A 17,417-nucleotide genomic window follows, 5' to 3' on the forward strand; every position below is an offset into this window, starting at 1 on the left:
AAACTTAACAATTGTGTTTAAATGCTTACCCTTAAGAAAGTATACTAATTTTCAAATGATAAGTTTACTACATTTTGGAAAAAATACAAGTTTGACAATGTTCTACTACAAACATCAAAAGTTCATTTTTGCCTTGGTCTTTGTGCGGCATTGTTAGCGGTTACATACACTCCTGTGTAATAAATACTTAAAAGGTACTATCTTTATACGACAATCCCGTTAGCATGTCCGTTCTCGAAGAATCTTTATACGACAAGTGTAAATACCGACAATCTTCCACTTATACGTAAGGCATAAGTATTCATTTGCGCTACCTAATTGATTTAGTGTGTAAAAATTGTAAATGAAATGAGCAGAGAACGTCGGAGGATTGAGGGTTTTTGAGAACTTTTATGAGGTTACTTTTAATAGCGGGCCTAGCGGGCTGCCCATGGGCAATTTTGTTTAATCCAAGCCCGTCCATTTATTCTAGCGGGCCTAGTTTTTTTTGTCCGTTACCCGTTTAATTTTTTATTTTTCTTGTCCAAGCCCGCTATTTTAACAAGCCGAACGGGCCAGCCCGCACTTGATCAGCTCTAAGCTAGAGTTTTTTACAGAGATTTTTTTTTTTTTTGAGAGAGAATAATTTCGTTTAATGGTAATCATATTTTTTGTTAAACAAATTAAAACCGCAGGGAAACTGCGAAAAGCACAAGAAGAACAAGTGGAAGTTGTGAGGAGAAAGAAATGCTACAACAACAACATCAACTGCAGCAGCACTCTCAACAGCAACAGCCTCCAACCTCCACCACTACGCCGTCTGGTGAAGTAAGCGGTGAGGCGCCGCCAAAACAGGTGGCAATGGCAATGGATCGTTTAGGTCAAGCCTCTCGACTAATCTCCGATATTCGTATCGGCGCCGACCGCCTTCTCGAAGCCTTATTCCTTTCCTCTGAATCAAATCAACATCCTTCTAAAACTCTCTCTTTCATCGCTACTCAAGAATCCGCCATGCGCCAACACCTCAAAGATCTTCGCGATATCGGTTTGTTCTTTTTCACTCCCTCTCTCGATCTCCGCTTTTTTTTTAGGTTTTCCATTTTGCTAGTTATCATTGATTTTACCGCATTTTGTGGATTTTTAGTACTCGCTTCATTCCACTTTTATTGTCCCGTTTTGTGTTTTGGGAAGGATTTAGGAAAAAACTGAAGCGAATGAGAACAATGTTATTATAGCCAAGGAGTGTAGGAGTGTAGTTAGGGATGCCATTGGACGCGTCCCTGAAGCGAATGAGAACAATGTTATTACAATGAAGGAGTGTAGCCTAGGTGAATGCCAAGGGTATTATTGAAGCTTCACTTGATTTCCTCACTAAAATTAGAAATTAGAAATAGGACAATCAATTTGGATAAATTTAGAGGTTGAAGAGGACGATAAAAAATGGAATGGAGGGCGTATTATTTATTTGGCTCTTTGAAATATTCGACTTATATTTGTAATGTCAAAATTCTGATTCTGCCTCTGTTGTTGTGAATATGTTTTGAGTTAAAAAATGTGTAGAAGTTGAGGAGAAAACTAATGAAGTTAGTCACTAAGAATGTAAATTCTAATGAAGGGACTATCGGAATTGTGCTGAAAGGAGTCAGACAAAGAGATTGTTTGAGTAAAAGCAATGCCAACTACTAAGTCATTTTGCCGTACTTCACGTATATGATGCGTAGTTGGATTAAGTAAGTTATACTGTGGGCTTTATTGCTATTATATTGTGGGCGGGGAAGCTTTAGTTTGACTACGCTCAAGTAATGAAGCTGAATGGATAAATCACTGCATGTATCTTAGAAACCTTTTGGAGCGTCCAAGCTTCCAGTTGTGGAACATAGATAAAGTTACGTCTTGTGGTATGTTAAGGATGTAGGGAAAAAGCTTTTAGGTAGCTCATTTGTTTTTTTCCCTTGTAAAGCGACTGAACAGTGCAAATCTACTTTCTTGGACTGCGTGTCCTGATTTTCGTTGAAGATGTCTTTTGATTAAGCTTTTTGATGTAAGTAAAGTTGCTGAGGATTTCCTTAAAATTGAGGGTGCCTTGTAGAGTTATAGGGGCTCACTTTTGGGAAGTTGTTGTCAATGTGCTTAGCTTTGTCCCCCTAGTCAAATGAGGTTTAACCCAAGGGCTGTGGGAGTAACGTGTTCTATTTTGATGTTTAGTGGATCTTCGTGAATCTAGTGGATGCTACTTCATAATGTAAAGAAGTGCAACCGCTTAAATGAGTCATTTTACTTTATTCTATCACAATCTAAAACTAAAGAACTTACATTGGGAATGGAAACACACGCAAGCATGCATTGTAAGTTTTGTAACATTGATTTCATGTTGGAATTTTTGGTAATAATTCCGTCTTTCTGTGTCTTTCATAGGAGTGGTTGTAGCCTTGTAGGTGTTGGTTGTATATTAGTGTTGATGGTAGAAGTTGGTAGTACTTGGATTATTGAAGTTGAATCCTGTATATTTAACGTTTATGGTTGCTGTAAGTTTTATTTTATGCTGTACTTTGAACCTTCGTGTTTAGTTGGCCTCTAATTGTTTCTGAAACAGCATGCATTTAAGAGTTTCCTGGCCCTTCTTTGACGCTTTTTGTCTAAGGTCCTGCATCGTTCCATACTAGTGTCACTAGTTGGAACTAGTACTAAGTCAAATATAGAAGCGAATAGCGGTTATTTTTACACTGTAGGCATGGCTACCATAGGAAAACGTTTGTTAATGTAGGATGAGGAAGCTTCTTTTCGTGATATTTAGGTTTGTAAAATTCTCTCATTTGAGCTCCCTAAAATTTTAGTTGAACATGGTAGGAAGGCAGCTGGAAGCTTCTGGGGTGCTTACTGATGCACTCCGATCACGAAGCAATTCTTGGGGATTACACATGCCATTGGTCTGTCCAGATGGTGCTGTTGTTGCATATGCTTGGAAGCGACAACTTGCTGGTCAAGCTGGAGCATCTGCAGTTGACAGGACCAGGTAAGTTGTGAGATTAGGTTCACAGTGAATGCCATATAAATAAATCCTGTCTTTTCATCAATGGTTGGATAACTTTTCTTTTTCTTATTTAAAAATCTAATTCCCTACTTTCTGGTGTAAGGATAAAACTTGGTAGTTACATGGAGGTTTTTAGGTCAAACCTCAGTACCCTTTTAGTTGTGTTTGAGTTCTGATCCAAAGAGCAAGATTGAGTGATTAGTAATAGCGAGCCTGTGACCTGTGTCTCATCATTAATTTCTGACACTCTTTAAAAAGTATGTAGAATTTTGTTTCTACTGCTCTTATGGCTCGAGTCTTGTGGTGGAACGAGTTATTTTATTTATGCCATACTCATACTTAACAAAGTAAAATCTAATTCTGTTATATATTCAGGGCAAGTCCAAGCAGTTGGCTGTACAAGCATTTTGACGTGATACTCATTAATTAGGCGGTTTGCACTGTTTTTTTCCCTTAATGGGGAGGAAGGGAGTAGTTTTGCTCGACAGACATGGACAGTTGCAACCTTATACCTAGCTCATACTATACCAATACGGTTGACATGACCTATATGAAAAAAGTCGGGACAAATGACCCCATAGTGTGGGTCACCTCATTGTAGTACGCTATAGCAGTTGGTGACTGTTTCAACCATCATTACCAATGTCTTAATCCAATAGCTAAGGTTGGTGATAAGAGGCTAAATAGTTTTTGTTCCTGTTGTATGTTGGGATATCTTTCCATTTGCTCTATTTGTTTGTCTTTTTTTTTTTTTTTTTTTGGTGTTGGAAAGGTCAAATCTTTCATATAAATAGAGTAGAACAAAATCACAATGTTTTCATTTTTTTTATTCTGATATAGATATAACATTGTTATCATCTCCCTCAAAATCCATCACTGTCCTATTATTGCTGTGTGAACTGTGAAGTTTGTATCACTGTTGTTAAAATGGCCCACATTAACATAATGTTTAATGTATAGTCTGTGTATTGGCTAAGGTACAAAAGAGTTTGAAAACTGAAAAAGTAATGAAAAGCCACAATTAGAAATTATTATCAAACAGCGGGAAAGTTGCACCCACACCCAAATGAGATATTTCATTTTGCCCTAGAGTGGTTTTGTTAAGGAATGTGTCTTGAATCCTTGGCCGTTGAGGAATTACAAGTATCTATTTATTCAAAAGAAAAAGAATGAATGTCCATTTTGTCTGAATGCTTGAGTAGCAGAAACTGGCAAAAAGGTGCTCATTCGTTTTTCTTCTAGGAAGGATAAGAAAAATATATCATAAAGAAGTATCTAACTGGGGTTGCATGTGGGCTGATGTATTCCCCATTTTTGTGGCAGTATGCTATTGGTGTTTACATAGGATGGGTTCAAAAGAGATTCAGTGCATCAGTGCAGCTAGCAAGTGTGTAAGAGCAGACATTTGATTCAGACTTGAATTGCTGATACACATGTGTGTAAGAGCAGACATGTGTAGAGGTCCAGAGGATGAATGATTACATTTATGGCCTGTAGTATGCAAGCTTTAATATTTGTAGGGCACTTTAGACTTCCGAAATTCCAGAGAAAATGGGATAGTCGGAAAGTTAACTTTGACTGGTTAAACATGCATTAACCAAATAGTGAAAAATGGATAGTATTTCAGAGTTGGAGGGAGTATTAAGTTTGTGCATGGGCAACTACTCATTATGGAAAGTTTGAGGAACAATATAGAGGAATAATCTAGCTTTTTACTATATGTGTTGTGCTTCTTTCTATTGTGAAGTCACAGTCCAATATAGTCTTCGACCCAATTTTCATATTGGGTCATTCGGAAGCCTCTCTATGTTGTTAACACAAAGATAAGATTGCTTACATGCGACCCCCCTTTACCCCACAATTTGCGGGAGCCATTGAGGTATGGGAGGTGGGTTGGAATGTGTAATTAAAATTATCGTGGGGCATAGGGAACTTGAGCTTGTATAGCCATATCAAAATACTTTCTGCTCGTAAAGATTGCTCTTGCTATTTCATCCTCTTAGGCATCTAAATACCACAAGGGTAAACGAAGTAACGAACAATTAGTAGTATACCCTCACTCTACTTAATCTTCTCTTTTTGCATGTGATCAGATCCTCCTTTCTTTTGTGTTCATCGCTCCTTAAATATATTTGGCAATATTATTGGTGAGACAGTTTTGGGTCTTTTGCCTTAACCTTTACACTGATGTTGATTAAGGAAGTCTTGAAATTTTGGTTTGCAAATTTCAAGGGCTTGATCATGTTCGTAAGTGGGTGAGGGTTTTATTTGATGTTGTAAGTAATCTTCTTCAAGTGACTTTTATTTTTAGTCAGAATGTTCAGCATCAAAGAGATTAGGCAGTGGTTGAAAAAGAATAGACAGGATAAGAGAGTAGGCTCTTTTTTCTTGTTTTCTCTTATAAACGGAGTTACAAATCATATTGATCATTTGCTCATCTCTTCTTCCGCATCTCATCAGTTGTTAATTTGTAGGCTAGCTTTGAAGTCTTTTACCGATCAGCGACGTAGATTTTTTCCCCACCTTGAATCAGCTTCAAAGAAGCAGTGTGTTTCTCCTGAGTCTTTGGTGGAGAACCTGGAAGAACCAAGTGACAACCGAACGCTTACAGACACCCTAAAATGTCTGGAGAAAGAGGTGCCTAACATGAAAATTTCCACTTATGAAAGGCTGGACTGGTTAAAGAGAGCTTCTTCGCTCCCTGCTTCAGCAAAAGAAGAGTACTTGAATGCCTCATTTGCTCAAACCTATAATGGTAGTAGCAGTTTGAGGTCTGAACGAACGGACGGCACCCCTTCAGAAAAGGTTGCAGTGATAGAATTGTTAGTTCCTTCAGTTTTCAGAGCTATTGTGTCACTACATCCTATTGGTTCAACTGACCCTGATGCAGTGGCCTTCTTTTCACCAGATGAGGTATTTATTTCTTTGCATAAAAACTTACATTCTCGAATGCTAACATGTCCTGCCCCAATCCCTCCCTCTTAACAAGCACGTGCACTCACAAATTTGAGCAACCCATATGGAGATGAAAATTGTCCATGAAATGAAAGGTGGAAACTAGTTTAAACTAGAGGCGGCAATCATTGACACGACCCGAACCCGACACGAAGTTAGCGGGTTAGGGTTAAGATGTTGTGACCCATTTAAGTAATTTGGTTGCCACGACACGAAACGAAACTTAAATGGGTCGGGTTAGGGTTGATGTCTTTTGACACGAACCCGACACGAATAACCCATTTATTTAAAATTGTCATAATATATTTGGCTTGAGTCAATAATTCAACAAAACAACTTAAAAATTAGCATTTTGATTCATCATTTTTGGGATAATAGGGTTATAAAGCGTAGTTTATTGCATTAGTTTATTGGGTTAAACAGGTTGAGTGGGTTAAAATGACCTGCTTAAAGATAAATGGGTTAAACATGTCGAGTTGGGTTATAGAAAAATTAAATGGGTCGGGTTAGGGTTGAGACAAATGACCCGGTTATGTAATTGGGTCGGGTTAGAGTTGGGGTAGTGGGGACCCGTTTAATATTGACACGAACACGAACACGACACGACCTAATCTGTTTGCCAGGTCTAGTTTAAACCATGGATCTGGAACCATGCTATAGAAATTGCAGAAAGATATATCGATGGAGAACACTTGCCTCGAAATTTTGCTATTCCCTTGGTCCCATGCATTTATTTACGTTCGTTTTAAATCTATTAGACAAAAGCAAACATAGACAAATGGATGAGACAAAGAGAGTATTAAATACATTTCAATACTCTTCAAGGTTGTAATGGATTGTCATTTCACGATAGCTAATTTGTCATTATTATTCCCCCCTCAACTCAACAGGCAATAAAACTTTCAGCCGCTACTATTACCTTGCTGAACTATTCTTTCCGCAAACACCAAGACACCTTAGCCAAAGATGATGCCACTTCGCGATTCTTTCTCACAGTTTATGTTTCACATACATGTTCTGTGGTCCCCATATAGGGTTGTAACAACCCTGTTTGCGAAAGTGTCACACAAATGAATGGTTGTCAGAAAAATATTTCCGGCCTAAAATTTCGATGACATTCGCTTTTTCCGGTCAATTCTTTGGCAAAGTTGCGATGATGGCTTAGAAAATTGATGAATGGAGAATTAGAAGATGATGTTCAGTGGCTTTGGATGTAACATGCCGCAAGGAAGGGAACACCAAATACTAAGATTATTATGGAAAAATGGAATCTCTTACAGTTACACACCCATACAAGTTATTTTCAATTTGAATTTATAATCCGTACCATTTATCCCAATCCATTGAGGATTTGAGGGTATAGTTAAGAAACCCTTTATCTAATTAATATCATACGTTTGGAAACCCGTGAACTTCATGAAAAAAACAAATGCAAAGTAAATATATGAAAAATGTAACGGTTGCAACCTCACTACATTCACGATGAAATAAGAAAAGACTTTAGTTCATCAGGGTACCTGATTTTTCTTTCCTTTTTTCCCCCCTATTTAGTTTAACTATGTCTTTTATTGTGGTAAAAACGTACCAGGGAAATTAAAGGAGCTTGTTCCCCATCAGGAAACCATTCTTGGCCAATATTTTACACACATACCAGTTTTTACTTCAATGAATATTTATTCTTTTTAATGTCTATATCTCTGGATAGTTGCCTGGAAACGAGTACTTTCCTCGTTTATTTGTTAAATCCTGCCTTTTGACATGACTTCCAATTTACAGGGAGGAAGTTACGTCCACGCAAGAGGGGTATCAGTTTATAATGTGTTCCGACATATTACGGTAAATTTCTCTTTTTCAGTTAGTTCAGCAGTTCCTTGAAGATGCAATCATCATGAAATACTGCTGGAACTTTATTTTTTGTATGTTTCTTTGCAGGATTTTTCCAATACAGCATTGCAATACTTCCTTGGAAATAAACCTGAAATGGCTTTGTACCTTCTTTTGGTATGTGTCAAATAATATAATACTAGACAGTTACAGATACTGCTTAGATCGACGTGAGGACATTGTTAAATTTTTTTGTCGAGTTACTGACTGTATTTTTATGATGTTGAAGAATTGGATCAGCAGCTACCAGGATTTATTTTCGCAAGCATGCAGGTGATTGTCAAACGTTTATACTCTCTGTTTTTGCCGTAGTTAAGGGAGTTTCTAACTCATCTCCCCTGGTTGACTTTACTAACCAGCTTATCTTATCTGGATCCAGTATAGAAACTTGTGTGGATATATACTCTATTTTATCTGGAACTTATTTCATTTCTTTTTGGTCCAGCAAATGTGGTCGAATTCTGTCAATGGATAGACAATTGGCATATTTCTTGCCTCCAGTTCATCGTTCCTACCAAAATCTAATTGCTTTGAAGATTGTATCGGTGTCCCCTAGAGAGCAAAGTTTAAGTACAGTGCAAGCGTATCATGTTGGCTGCTTTCCTTCAGATGTGTAGCATTCCAGTTTTGGCTAGTTATAGACAGTATGACTCTGGATGCTAAACTTAATATTATTTATATATAAAACAACAGAAATGACCAGTTGTAAGCAAATGAACTACGCTGTGGCAGTACTTGTAACCAAAGGGTGTCAGGGAAATGTGTAGCAGATGTGTAATAGATGGCCTTAGGAATCAAGTAGATAGTATCGAGTGGTTTCTTTCAATTTTACTGACAGCTTCTTTTGGCATCTTTTAGGAAGTATATACCTTTGTATTTTTCGGTGGTAGGTGTTCTCAGTGAGTTTTGGGCGTTCTGTACACATACAATGTTATTTCAAAACGTTGCTTTAGTATGGAAAAGGTGCTCTTAACGTTTGGATGTCCTGCTCTGGGTGGATTAATCCAATGCTTTTGGTTAATGTCATATTTTCAAAGTTAGCGACCCTGTCTGATTTCAGTCCAAAAGTCGGTCCTGCTTTGATTTGTGATGCTGCAGGTTTCGACTATGAAATACTGTGTTCTAATTTGACAATTGTTTGATCACCCAAGTAGTATAGGGGAAAATTGCTTTGAGAGGATCGATTTCAGTCCAAAAGAATTCATATTGGAGATTCAAGACCTTTTTTTTTTTTTTTGAGAAGACGAGACTTTTTTTAAAACAATACACAGCCACACATTTTGGAAGATGCAAATTGGCATGTTTATTATTCAACTAGATTTACTCCTAATAAGAAACCTGTCCCTGTGTCTTGCAAAGATCCCATGCTTGATCATTTTTACGCCAAGCTTCTTTTGCTTGTTTTACATGAAGATGTTTGTATATTACAGTCACTTCTGTTAGAAGATTGTCACAATCTTCTCCTACCTTTAACAAAACACTACAACATTCTTTTGATACATGTACTTCATTTGCTAATATGTATTTGGATATGACATCACCATAAGTTGTGCCCAACTCGCTTGCACATTTTTGAAAGTCATCTAAAGTTGTACGCCTAGGTGCGGGAGCAAATTCACTAGCAAAACCATGTTCAACCATGACAAACAATGAAACCTGAGTACAACAATCATGATTATATTCAACTCTATAATGAAAAGATGCTCAACCTTTTTTCTTTTTACTATCGTTAAGGCTTTGTTTGGTACGACACTTCAGGTAGCTTATTTGACCAAAATTTCAGCCGCCTGATATTTTTGCAAGTATTTGACAAGTAGCTTATTTGGTCAAATAAGGTACCAGAAATGAAATGCTACCTCAGGTAGCATTTGAGAAATCAGGTACCTGAAATGACTTATTTTCCATTTTTTACCCCTTTATTCTATAATATTAAATATTTTTCATATCCTTTTATGTAATTTTACCAAAATCAGCTACCTTTTCAGCTAGTTTGCTAAACACATTTTTATATAATCAGTTACCTTATCAGCTCCTAATTTTCAGCTACCTTATCAGTTACCTTTTTCAGGTTTTAGTTAGCTTTTCAGTTTTCAGCTACCTTTTCAGGTTTCAGTTATCTTTTCAATAGTTTTGCCAAACAGTATTACACAAATAGAATAATGCACAAGTTTAGTGATAATTGTTGAAGGATTAACGATTCCATGGTTCTAATTTATACTTGGAAGTTAAAAAATAATGTTTATCTATTTATTTATTTATTAGTATAACTTATGTTTCATTTAATTTAAGTAAAGTTTCTTCACGTTGTTCAGTAATATTTTTAGTTACATTAAATCCTTTTATAATAATACAAGTTTTGTATGGTACAGTCAGCCAAAACGTTTTAAAATATGTATTGAAAGCCTTAGATCTAGAGAAATTATGTTGATTTAGGTGTTATCTTAAGGATATATTCTTATAATTTATGTTTCACTTCCGTAGTAGTTCTGTAATAGTTGTAAAAACCATGTTTAAATTATCCTTTTTTTACTTGATATGGTTGTCTCGAAGTAAAGAACCCAAATATGACTATAAAACGTAATTTACAAAACAAGAACATTAATGGTACTGTAGCAATTTGGGATTCTCATTTTAGTCAACCAGTTGTGAATCACCTAAAATGACTCGAATAAGAACCATTTAACACGAAAACAATATTTGAAATGACTTGAAATGAGCCAAAATAACTAATTTGAAATCGTACTTAATTTGTCTATAATAAATTAAATAACCAGTTGTTAAAGACTCCTTTACGAATAAAGTAACCATAATTGTATAGTCAATGTTACAACTTATGGTAATTTGTTTTAGAATAGTGGACATATTTGATTGTAAAATGATTACAAATCATGTCTTATTACTACGTACCAAAATATTAAAGCAAAGTTTTGCATAGAAATAGTTTACTCATAGAAACACGCAATATGTATTGTGTGTATTGGGAGTTGGGCTTTAGAAACAATTTGTCATGCTTCAAAAACTACAGCTAATAATTCTTACCACAAGTACAATGGACAACGGTAAAAAAACACAGGCAGAGCTGTACAGCAGTACTGTAGACCGTCTACAAATACACAACAAAACACAAATAAAGTGATTCCCCCTGTTCTCCATACTCTTTTTTTCTCCAAAATTGTAAGCCATGTCGCACCTTGCTCGCGTAGTTGTACGCCCATTCCTCCGACCGATCACCCGCCAGTTTACCACTTCATCCCTGAAAGCATGGATTCCAATTGGGGCAATGAAGCGTGGACCAAAATACTTCATGGGAATGTGGGGATCTGAGAATGGCTTAAACAGTTGGGTGCTTATGCCGGGTGTTCCCAAGGAGAATGTGTCCGTCAAGGTAATTGGCAATCAAGTTTTCTTCCAAGGCACTGAGGTTCTTCATGTCCCTGGCTTACGGGGTTCTGAAGATGATATTTTAAGGGAGTATAAGGGTAGCTTCCATGTCGACACGGATCGGTTTGATGCTGAGAAGCTCAAGGCGGAGATTGTTGATGGCATTTTCTGGCTTCATATTCCTAAACTTACTCATTAATTAGTCAGTCGTTTTTACTTCTGTTTTAACATAATTATGGGATTATGGGTATGCTAATTAGTAGTTAAGGAGTATGATGGTTGATGGTTGATGGATGATTTGTAATCAAAGTGTTATTCAGTACTTATGGAACCCTGAATTTCACATTTTTTTTCCTTTGGTTAATTAATGCTTTTTGGTTGAATGTCACTTATTTTTTATCTTCTTGTGTTATACTCCCAAGTCCTAAGTCCTAAGTCCTAACGCACAATTGTGGATCTGGAAAGTAGTAAAGAGGACAATTAATTTAAGATCAACACGGATCTAATAAGTCAGAATATTTTTTTTTTTTTGACAAACGTAAGTCGGAATATTTAATGTTATAGGGATGGAGCATTACAAATTCATTAACGTCTCAACCATATTAAGACCAATAGCAATAGTAGATATATAAAGTTCTTCATATGCCATGTCATAATACACCAACCCCAATTTCTAAGAATTTTGTTCATAATAGAATAACTTTATATAAAGTTCTTAAATGAAAAAACTATAAAATGAATAATGTTAAATGGTTTCAAACATTTTATAAATATATATTTATTGGTTGTACATTTTCCAATATTTATAAACTTGGTTCTTATTTTAGAAATTGGTTCTTAAGAATAAAAACCCTTTTAAAATATCGTCTAAATAGGAAGGTATAATTCTGTCTGATTTACTTTTATGCTACTAGTATTTTTTGTTTAACTGCTGGTGATGTGCTGTGAATATGCTGTTATAGGTGGTAGTCGAAATTTTATTTTCAGTCGAAGTTATTGTTTGCACATGAATATGCTGTTCTTTTGGTTTAGTCGTTGGTAATGTGAATATTCACATGAATACGCTGTTCGTTTGCACATGAATATGCTCTGGTTTAATTGGTTTAATAATTGCTGTTCTAAGATGATTTTCAGAAACTATAAAAAAAAAATGGTTTATGGTGGCTTCTGTTTATGGTGCCTTCTATACTTGTCATTGCTGTGATCATTTTTTAATATTTGCTATTGTTCTGTGTACCTTAGTGAAGGTCCATATTGGACTCAGAGGTGGCTCAGTGATGATAAACCCTTAATGGTTTGAGAGCTTTTTCTATTTACATTAGGTAGGTGGCCATTGAGATAGATAGTAAGGCCACCATATGGTCTACCAAGTTATAGGTGTGTTATGTATGCCATTTGTATTCATGGACTCAGCATGCATGGTCTACCAAATATTTGGTCTGTCTGTGCTAAGCCGTTTGAATTCATGGAGTTTGCATAGTTTACCGTACTTGGTGTGTGTAGGAGGCCTTACTACCTCAGAGTTGATGTCAGTTTGCTGTTGTTGTGTGTACATAAGTGATGGTCCATATTCTGGACTGAGATGTGGCTTAGTGATGATAATACCTTATTGGTTTGAGAGCTTGTATGTGTAATGAGGCCACCACATGGTCTACCAAGTTATGGGTGTGTGTGCTAAGTCATTTGAATTCATGTACTCAGCTTGATCTCATACTTGGTGTGCGTGTAGGAGGCTCTATTACATGTTTGTTGTTGTTGGAGTGAGATGTAGCTCAGTGATGATAATACCTTACTGGTTTGAGAGCATCTACACATTAAACTCCACACTACACAATTTTGGTTTGTTGCCTCACTCTAAATTCCTCTTAAGAACCCACCCTAATCAGACTAGGCCACTTTATATAGCTACTGAGGCCACCACATGGTCTACCAAGTTATTGGTGTGTGTGCTAAGTCATTTGAATTCATGTACTCAGCATGGTCTACCATATTTGGTGTGTGTGTAGGAGGCCTTAGTAGGACTTGGCACAACTCAATGATGAGGCCATTTAGCCCTGAGCTTGATGTTTCATAAGCAACATTAGTCTGTTATAAAATTACTTAAACATTGCATTACATAACACTTCTTAATCTTTCATACATTGCATTGATCAAAATGTGATTACAAATTAAACATTTTCTGAACTAAGAAAATGTTTATACTGTAATCAATTTTTCAAAACATAAAACATTGTCATACATTATTCAGATTACCTAAACTACCATAGGCTGAACATTGTATCCTAATTGAGTAATTAGGTGCTCTAAACCTTGTGCTTGCCCTATTTCTTGCAAATATTCAACGCATTCTCTAACTAATTCTTCACTAACCATTAAATTTCTTGGCAACTTCCCAATGGCTTCAAGATGATCCTTCCCCATATGGGGGATTGGAAAATTATTATGACCCTTAACTTTCATTACTTCCACCATTACTGATTGCAATGTTAAGAAAATATGGTTCAATTTTGTTGGACTGTAATCATTGAAAGCTTGCATAACTGAGTTCACAAGTTCATCTACTGAATTTGCTTTCTTTGCTGCTTGTAATGACTGTAAGGCTCTGAAATACCCAAGGTCATTTGTGTTCAAATCAGGTGAGTTAGGAGGTTGGAAAACCAACTCAATATTAAAACCATCTGTGTTTGCAACAACCATAAACTCAGGATCATTATTTTTAATATATGGCCTTGCGTTATCTTTGTTGGGAAATGTGTCCTCAACAATAGTGCGATCACATGATTTAAATATCATTATTTAATCTCATACTAAGAATACGTGAGGGATGATTCTTTATACAGTCGACTGACCGTCATTAATCGGTAATGATTGGCTAACTAGAGTTTGACATTACTGTCGTGTGACGGTGGTGGTCAGTTGATCCCTTTAGGTCACACCTATAGGATGAGGCCCAAATAGATATTTAATTAATTGTATGCGATACGAATTAATTAATTCCTTAATTATGGGAGTGCAATTTTGCGTCTTATTTTAATGTGATTAAATAAAGATTAAATTTAGTAATTAAGCGTTAAATTACTAAATTAGTTGAGGTATTAATATAAGTTTTGAGGTAGAGGTAATTAGTTATTTAAAGTTACAAGAAGTTGTAATTTTAACTAACTAGTAATTAAGGGACCCATTATATGTTGATATAATGGTAGTATACTACTCAAAAAGTGGAGTGTACATTATATTATTAATTGTAATATTTAAGTGTTAAATGATTACATTAATAATTAAATATGTAAGATAGTTAAACATATGACTTATAAGCATTTGTGGGACAAATGACAAAAGGCAAAAATGGACCAAATAAGGACCAATATTTCGGCCAAATGAAGAGTACAAAAGATTCTCTTTTGTCTTTTGTTTGTGTTGGTTATAGTGTGATTGAGACATATCACACAAGCTTTTGTCATACTACTTCTTACACCTTTGTTCCCTACACTCAACCAAAACAAAACAAGAGAATAAAAACAAAAAGCAAATTGATTCCCTAAGTGGGAGAGTGGCCACCGGTTTTTGGCACTCTAAATAGAGCATTAGTTGCTCATTTTTAGATGTTGGCTTTTGCTTGTTTTTCCTCTAATTTTCCTCACATGCAAAGCATCAAAACTCTCTAAAAATACTAATACACTCATCATATATTACTAGAGGTAGTAATACAAGAATATTAGTATTATTAAGGTAATATTTCTACTACATATCTAGTTAATATTAGTAGAGATTTTTGGGATTAATCTTGGGTGCAATTTATTGGAGTGGCTTCTATACTTGGAGTCTTAGGAGGATCATCCATCATCATTATTAGCTCAAGAACAAGTGAAGGAAGGTGACCTTACTTGTGCCCATAATTTCGAACCATTTTACAATGTAAGGAACATTGTTTTTCTTATAAATCTTTCATTTAGTTATGCATGCACTAGATCTAAAGAACAAATAATTAACAAGTTAATTAGTTCACTATTAGAGGAGTCTAATAATAGGTATATGAACCTAACAAGTGGTATCAGAGCATAGGATGTTGCATGCATAATCGGTTATTGTTTTTCCGAGTTAAAAGGTTAACATATAAAACTTAAAAATTTGTGATTTATAAGTATAAGCCACGAAATCACCATGCATGTTAAATATTCTGGTCCTAAAATGTTTTTAGGTCATTTTTATGATTCATGGAAATTTATTGCTCATTTTAAGGATTTTTGGTCATTTTATTACATTTTTATGACTAAAATGGGAATTAAAATGCTAAAAATAGTTAAATTTCGTTTCTGACCTTGAAAAATTTATATGACCTCACATGCATATTTTACAAGTTGTGTGTAAAAGGACGAGTTAATTTGATTAATTTTGCATGATTTATGATTTTTATGAGATAAAAATGGATTAAAAGAAGTAAAATGGTTAAAATTAGTTAAATTTCGAATTAAGCCATGATCTTTTAATATGATGTCACATGCAAGATTTACAGAGAGTATGTAAATTTCTAGATTTAAATATCTTCTTTAGCATGATTTATGGATTTTTGAGTAAAAATGGCATAAATAGTGACTATTTTAGCAAAAATTAGCTAAAACGTATTGCATGGCTTGAGAAAATTATTTTAAGTTGCATTAAAATCCCACTAATCAGATCTAAAGTTGTAAAAATTATTGGTTTATTTTTCGTATGCTTTATGCATTTTATGAGATAAAAACGATAAAAATGCAACTATATTTTCTCAAAATTAATTCGAAAATTTTAACCATATTTTTTGACATTATGAGGGTCATGTAATTATTCCAGAATGTTCAAAAATTTAAAATTCAAATTTTGAAACTTTTATGATTTAATTTGGATTTATTTCATATAAATTATGATTTTAAGGTCAAAAATGAGCATAAAATTAAATCAAGTTGAATTATTGTCAAAAATTTAGTGTTGACTGATTTTTGAGTCCTAAAATGTATTAGGATAATTAACTTGAGCTTAGATGTGATTTAAGTGTTAATTAGTGATTTTAAAAGGTTATTATCACGCATTTCCATGAAACCGGGTTATATGTACGACATAAGTTAAATAGGGCGATTTGGCACATGATTTTGCATGATAGGTACATATTATAATGCTGCATATTTCAATTGTTGAATGTCTTTTACTTATATAATTTTGAATTATGTAATTTTATCTTAGTATGGCCTTAGTTTTAATTAATATTACCCGTAATGAAAGGGAATATTGATTCGGTTGTAATTTAATGTGATCTCGTATCACTTTTATTTTTATTTCATTAGTTTTTCATTTTACAAATGTATAATAGGAATAGCTTTGTATTTTTATTATTATTTGTAATTATGGAGCATCTTCAAATACGGTGCCATTCGGAAGGGTGATCCGACAAAGACGGTGTCTTGGGAGGCGTGCCATTTGAAGAATCAAGGGACCAAAGGAGTTGGTTTCCGAATATGTAATAGATTATTTGATTTTCTATTTTTTTTTTAGGAAGGCCATACTAGGAATTTTATTTATTGCTTTGCATTTCTTTTAATATGTTACATGCATAGCCAAATCGCCATAATAACACATGCATATCATATCGAGTCTTCGACCGTGTCAATTATAATTATCGTAGTTCACCGCTTTAGTTCACTTAAAACGTGATAGATAATAAATTGACAAGACCTCTCACATATTAAAAATTGAGATAAAGCCTTACCAAATAGTAGAAACTCATGAAGTACCAATTTCACAAGGGAGTTAATCCGGCTTCACCGTAATACAAACCTTGTTACGTTGGCGAAGTGGGGTAGTAAAATGTTATTACATCGAAATTTGGATTGAGCTCAACGGAAGTATTGTTGACCGTAGTCGCATGTGTTCCGGGCTAAAGATGAGAATTAGAGTAATTTTTATCGACCGAGAGTTCTAAAAGTAGAATCGATTAAAGAGTTAATCCACCGAGTTATATTAATAAGGGATGAATCGGCTCACCGTGCCCGAGTTGATATGAACTTGGATCTCGGAATCATTTATGTAGTTGGGTGGAGGTCACTATATAAATGCAATGCTTGTAGTTAAATTTACGAGTATTATTAAAACGATAGATGATAATTATTTCCTTCATTTCCATTTTTGTAGTTAATTATACGCAATGAATTCATCTAAT

General features: G+C 35.0%; 1 protein-coding gene across 1 annotated transcript; it reads left to right on the plus strand.

Annotated features, from left to right (window-relative positions):
- Positions 1-626: 626 nt before the first annotated feature.
- On the plus strand, positions 627-8,830 carry LOC141612365 (mediator of RNA polymerase II transcription subunit 27). The gene is made up of 7 exons (XM_074431131.1): positions 627-1,024; positions 2,827-2,992; positions 5,485-5,923; positions 7,742-7,801; positions 7,898-7,966; positions 8,079-8,122; positions 8,295-8,830. The coding sequence occupies exons 1-7, from the start codon at positions 727-729 to the stop codon at positions 8,464-8,466; spliced, it is 1,248 nt and encodes a 415-aa protein (XP_074287232.1). The 5' UTR covers positions 627-726; the 3' UTR covers positions 8,467-8,830.
- Positions 8,831-17,417: the final 8,587 nt, after the last annotated feature.

The sequence above is a fragment of the Silene latifolia genome, chromosome 1 (assembly GCF_048544455.1).
Source record: "Silene latifolia isolate original U9 population chromosome 1, ASM4854445v1, whole genome shotgun sequence".
In the NCBI taxonomy this organism is placed as follows: Eukaryota; Viridiplantae; Streptophyta; class Magnoliopsida; order Caryophyllales; family Caryophyllaceae; genus Silene; species Silene latifolia.

Coding starts and splice junctions, on each gene's coding strand:
- LOC141612365 (XM_074431131.1), top strand. CDS start 727: ATGCTACAACAACAACATCAACTGCAGCAGCACTCTCAACAGCAACAG. Junction 5,924..7,741: donor CCTTCTTTTCACCAGATGAG/GTATTTATTTCT, acceptor TCCAATTTACAG/GGAGGAAGTTACGTCCACGC. Junction 7,967..8,078: donor TGGCTTTGTACCTTCTTTTG/GTATGTGTCAAA, acceptor ATGATGTTGAAG/AATTGGATCAGCAGCTACCA.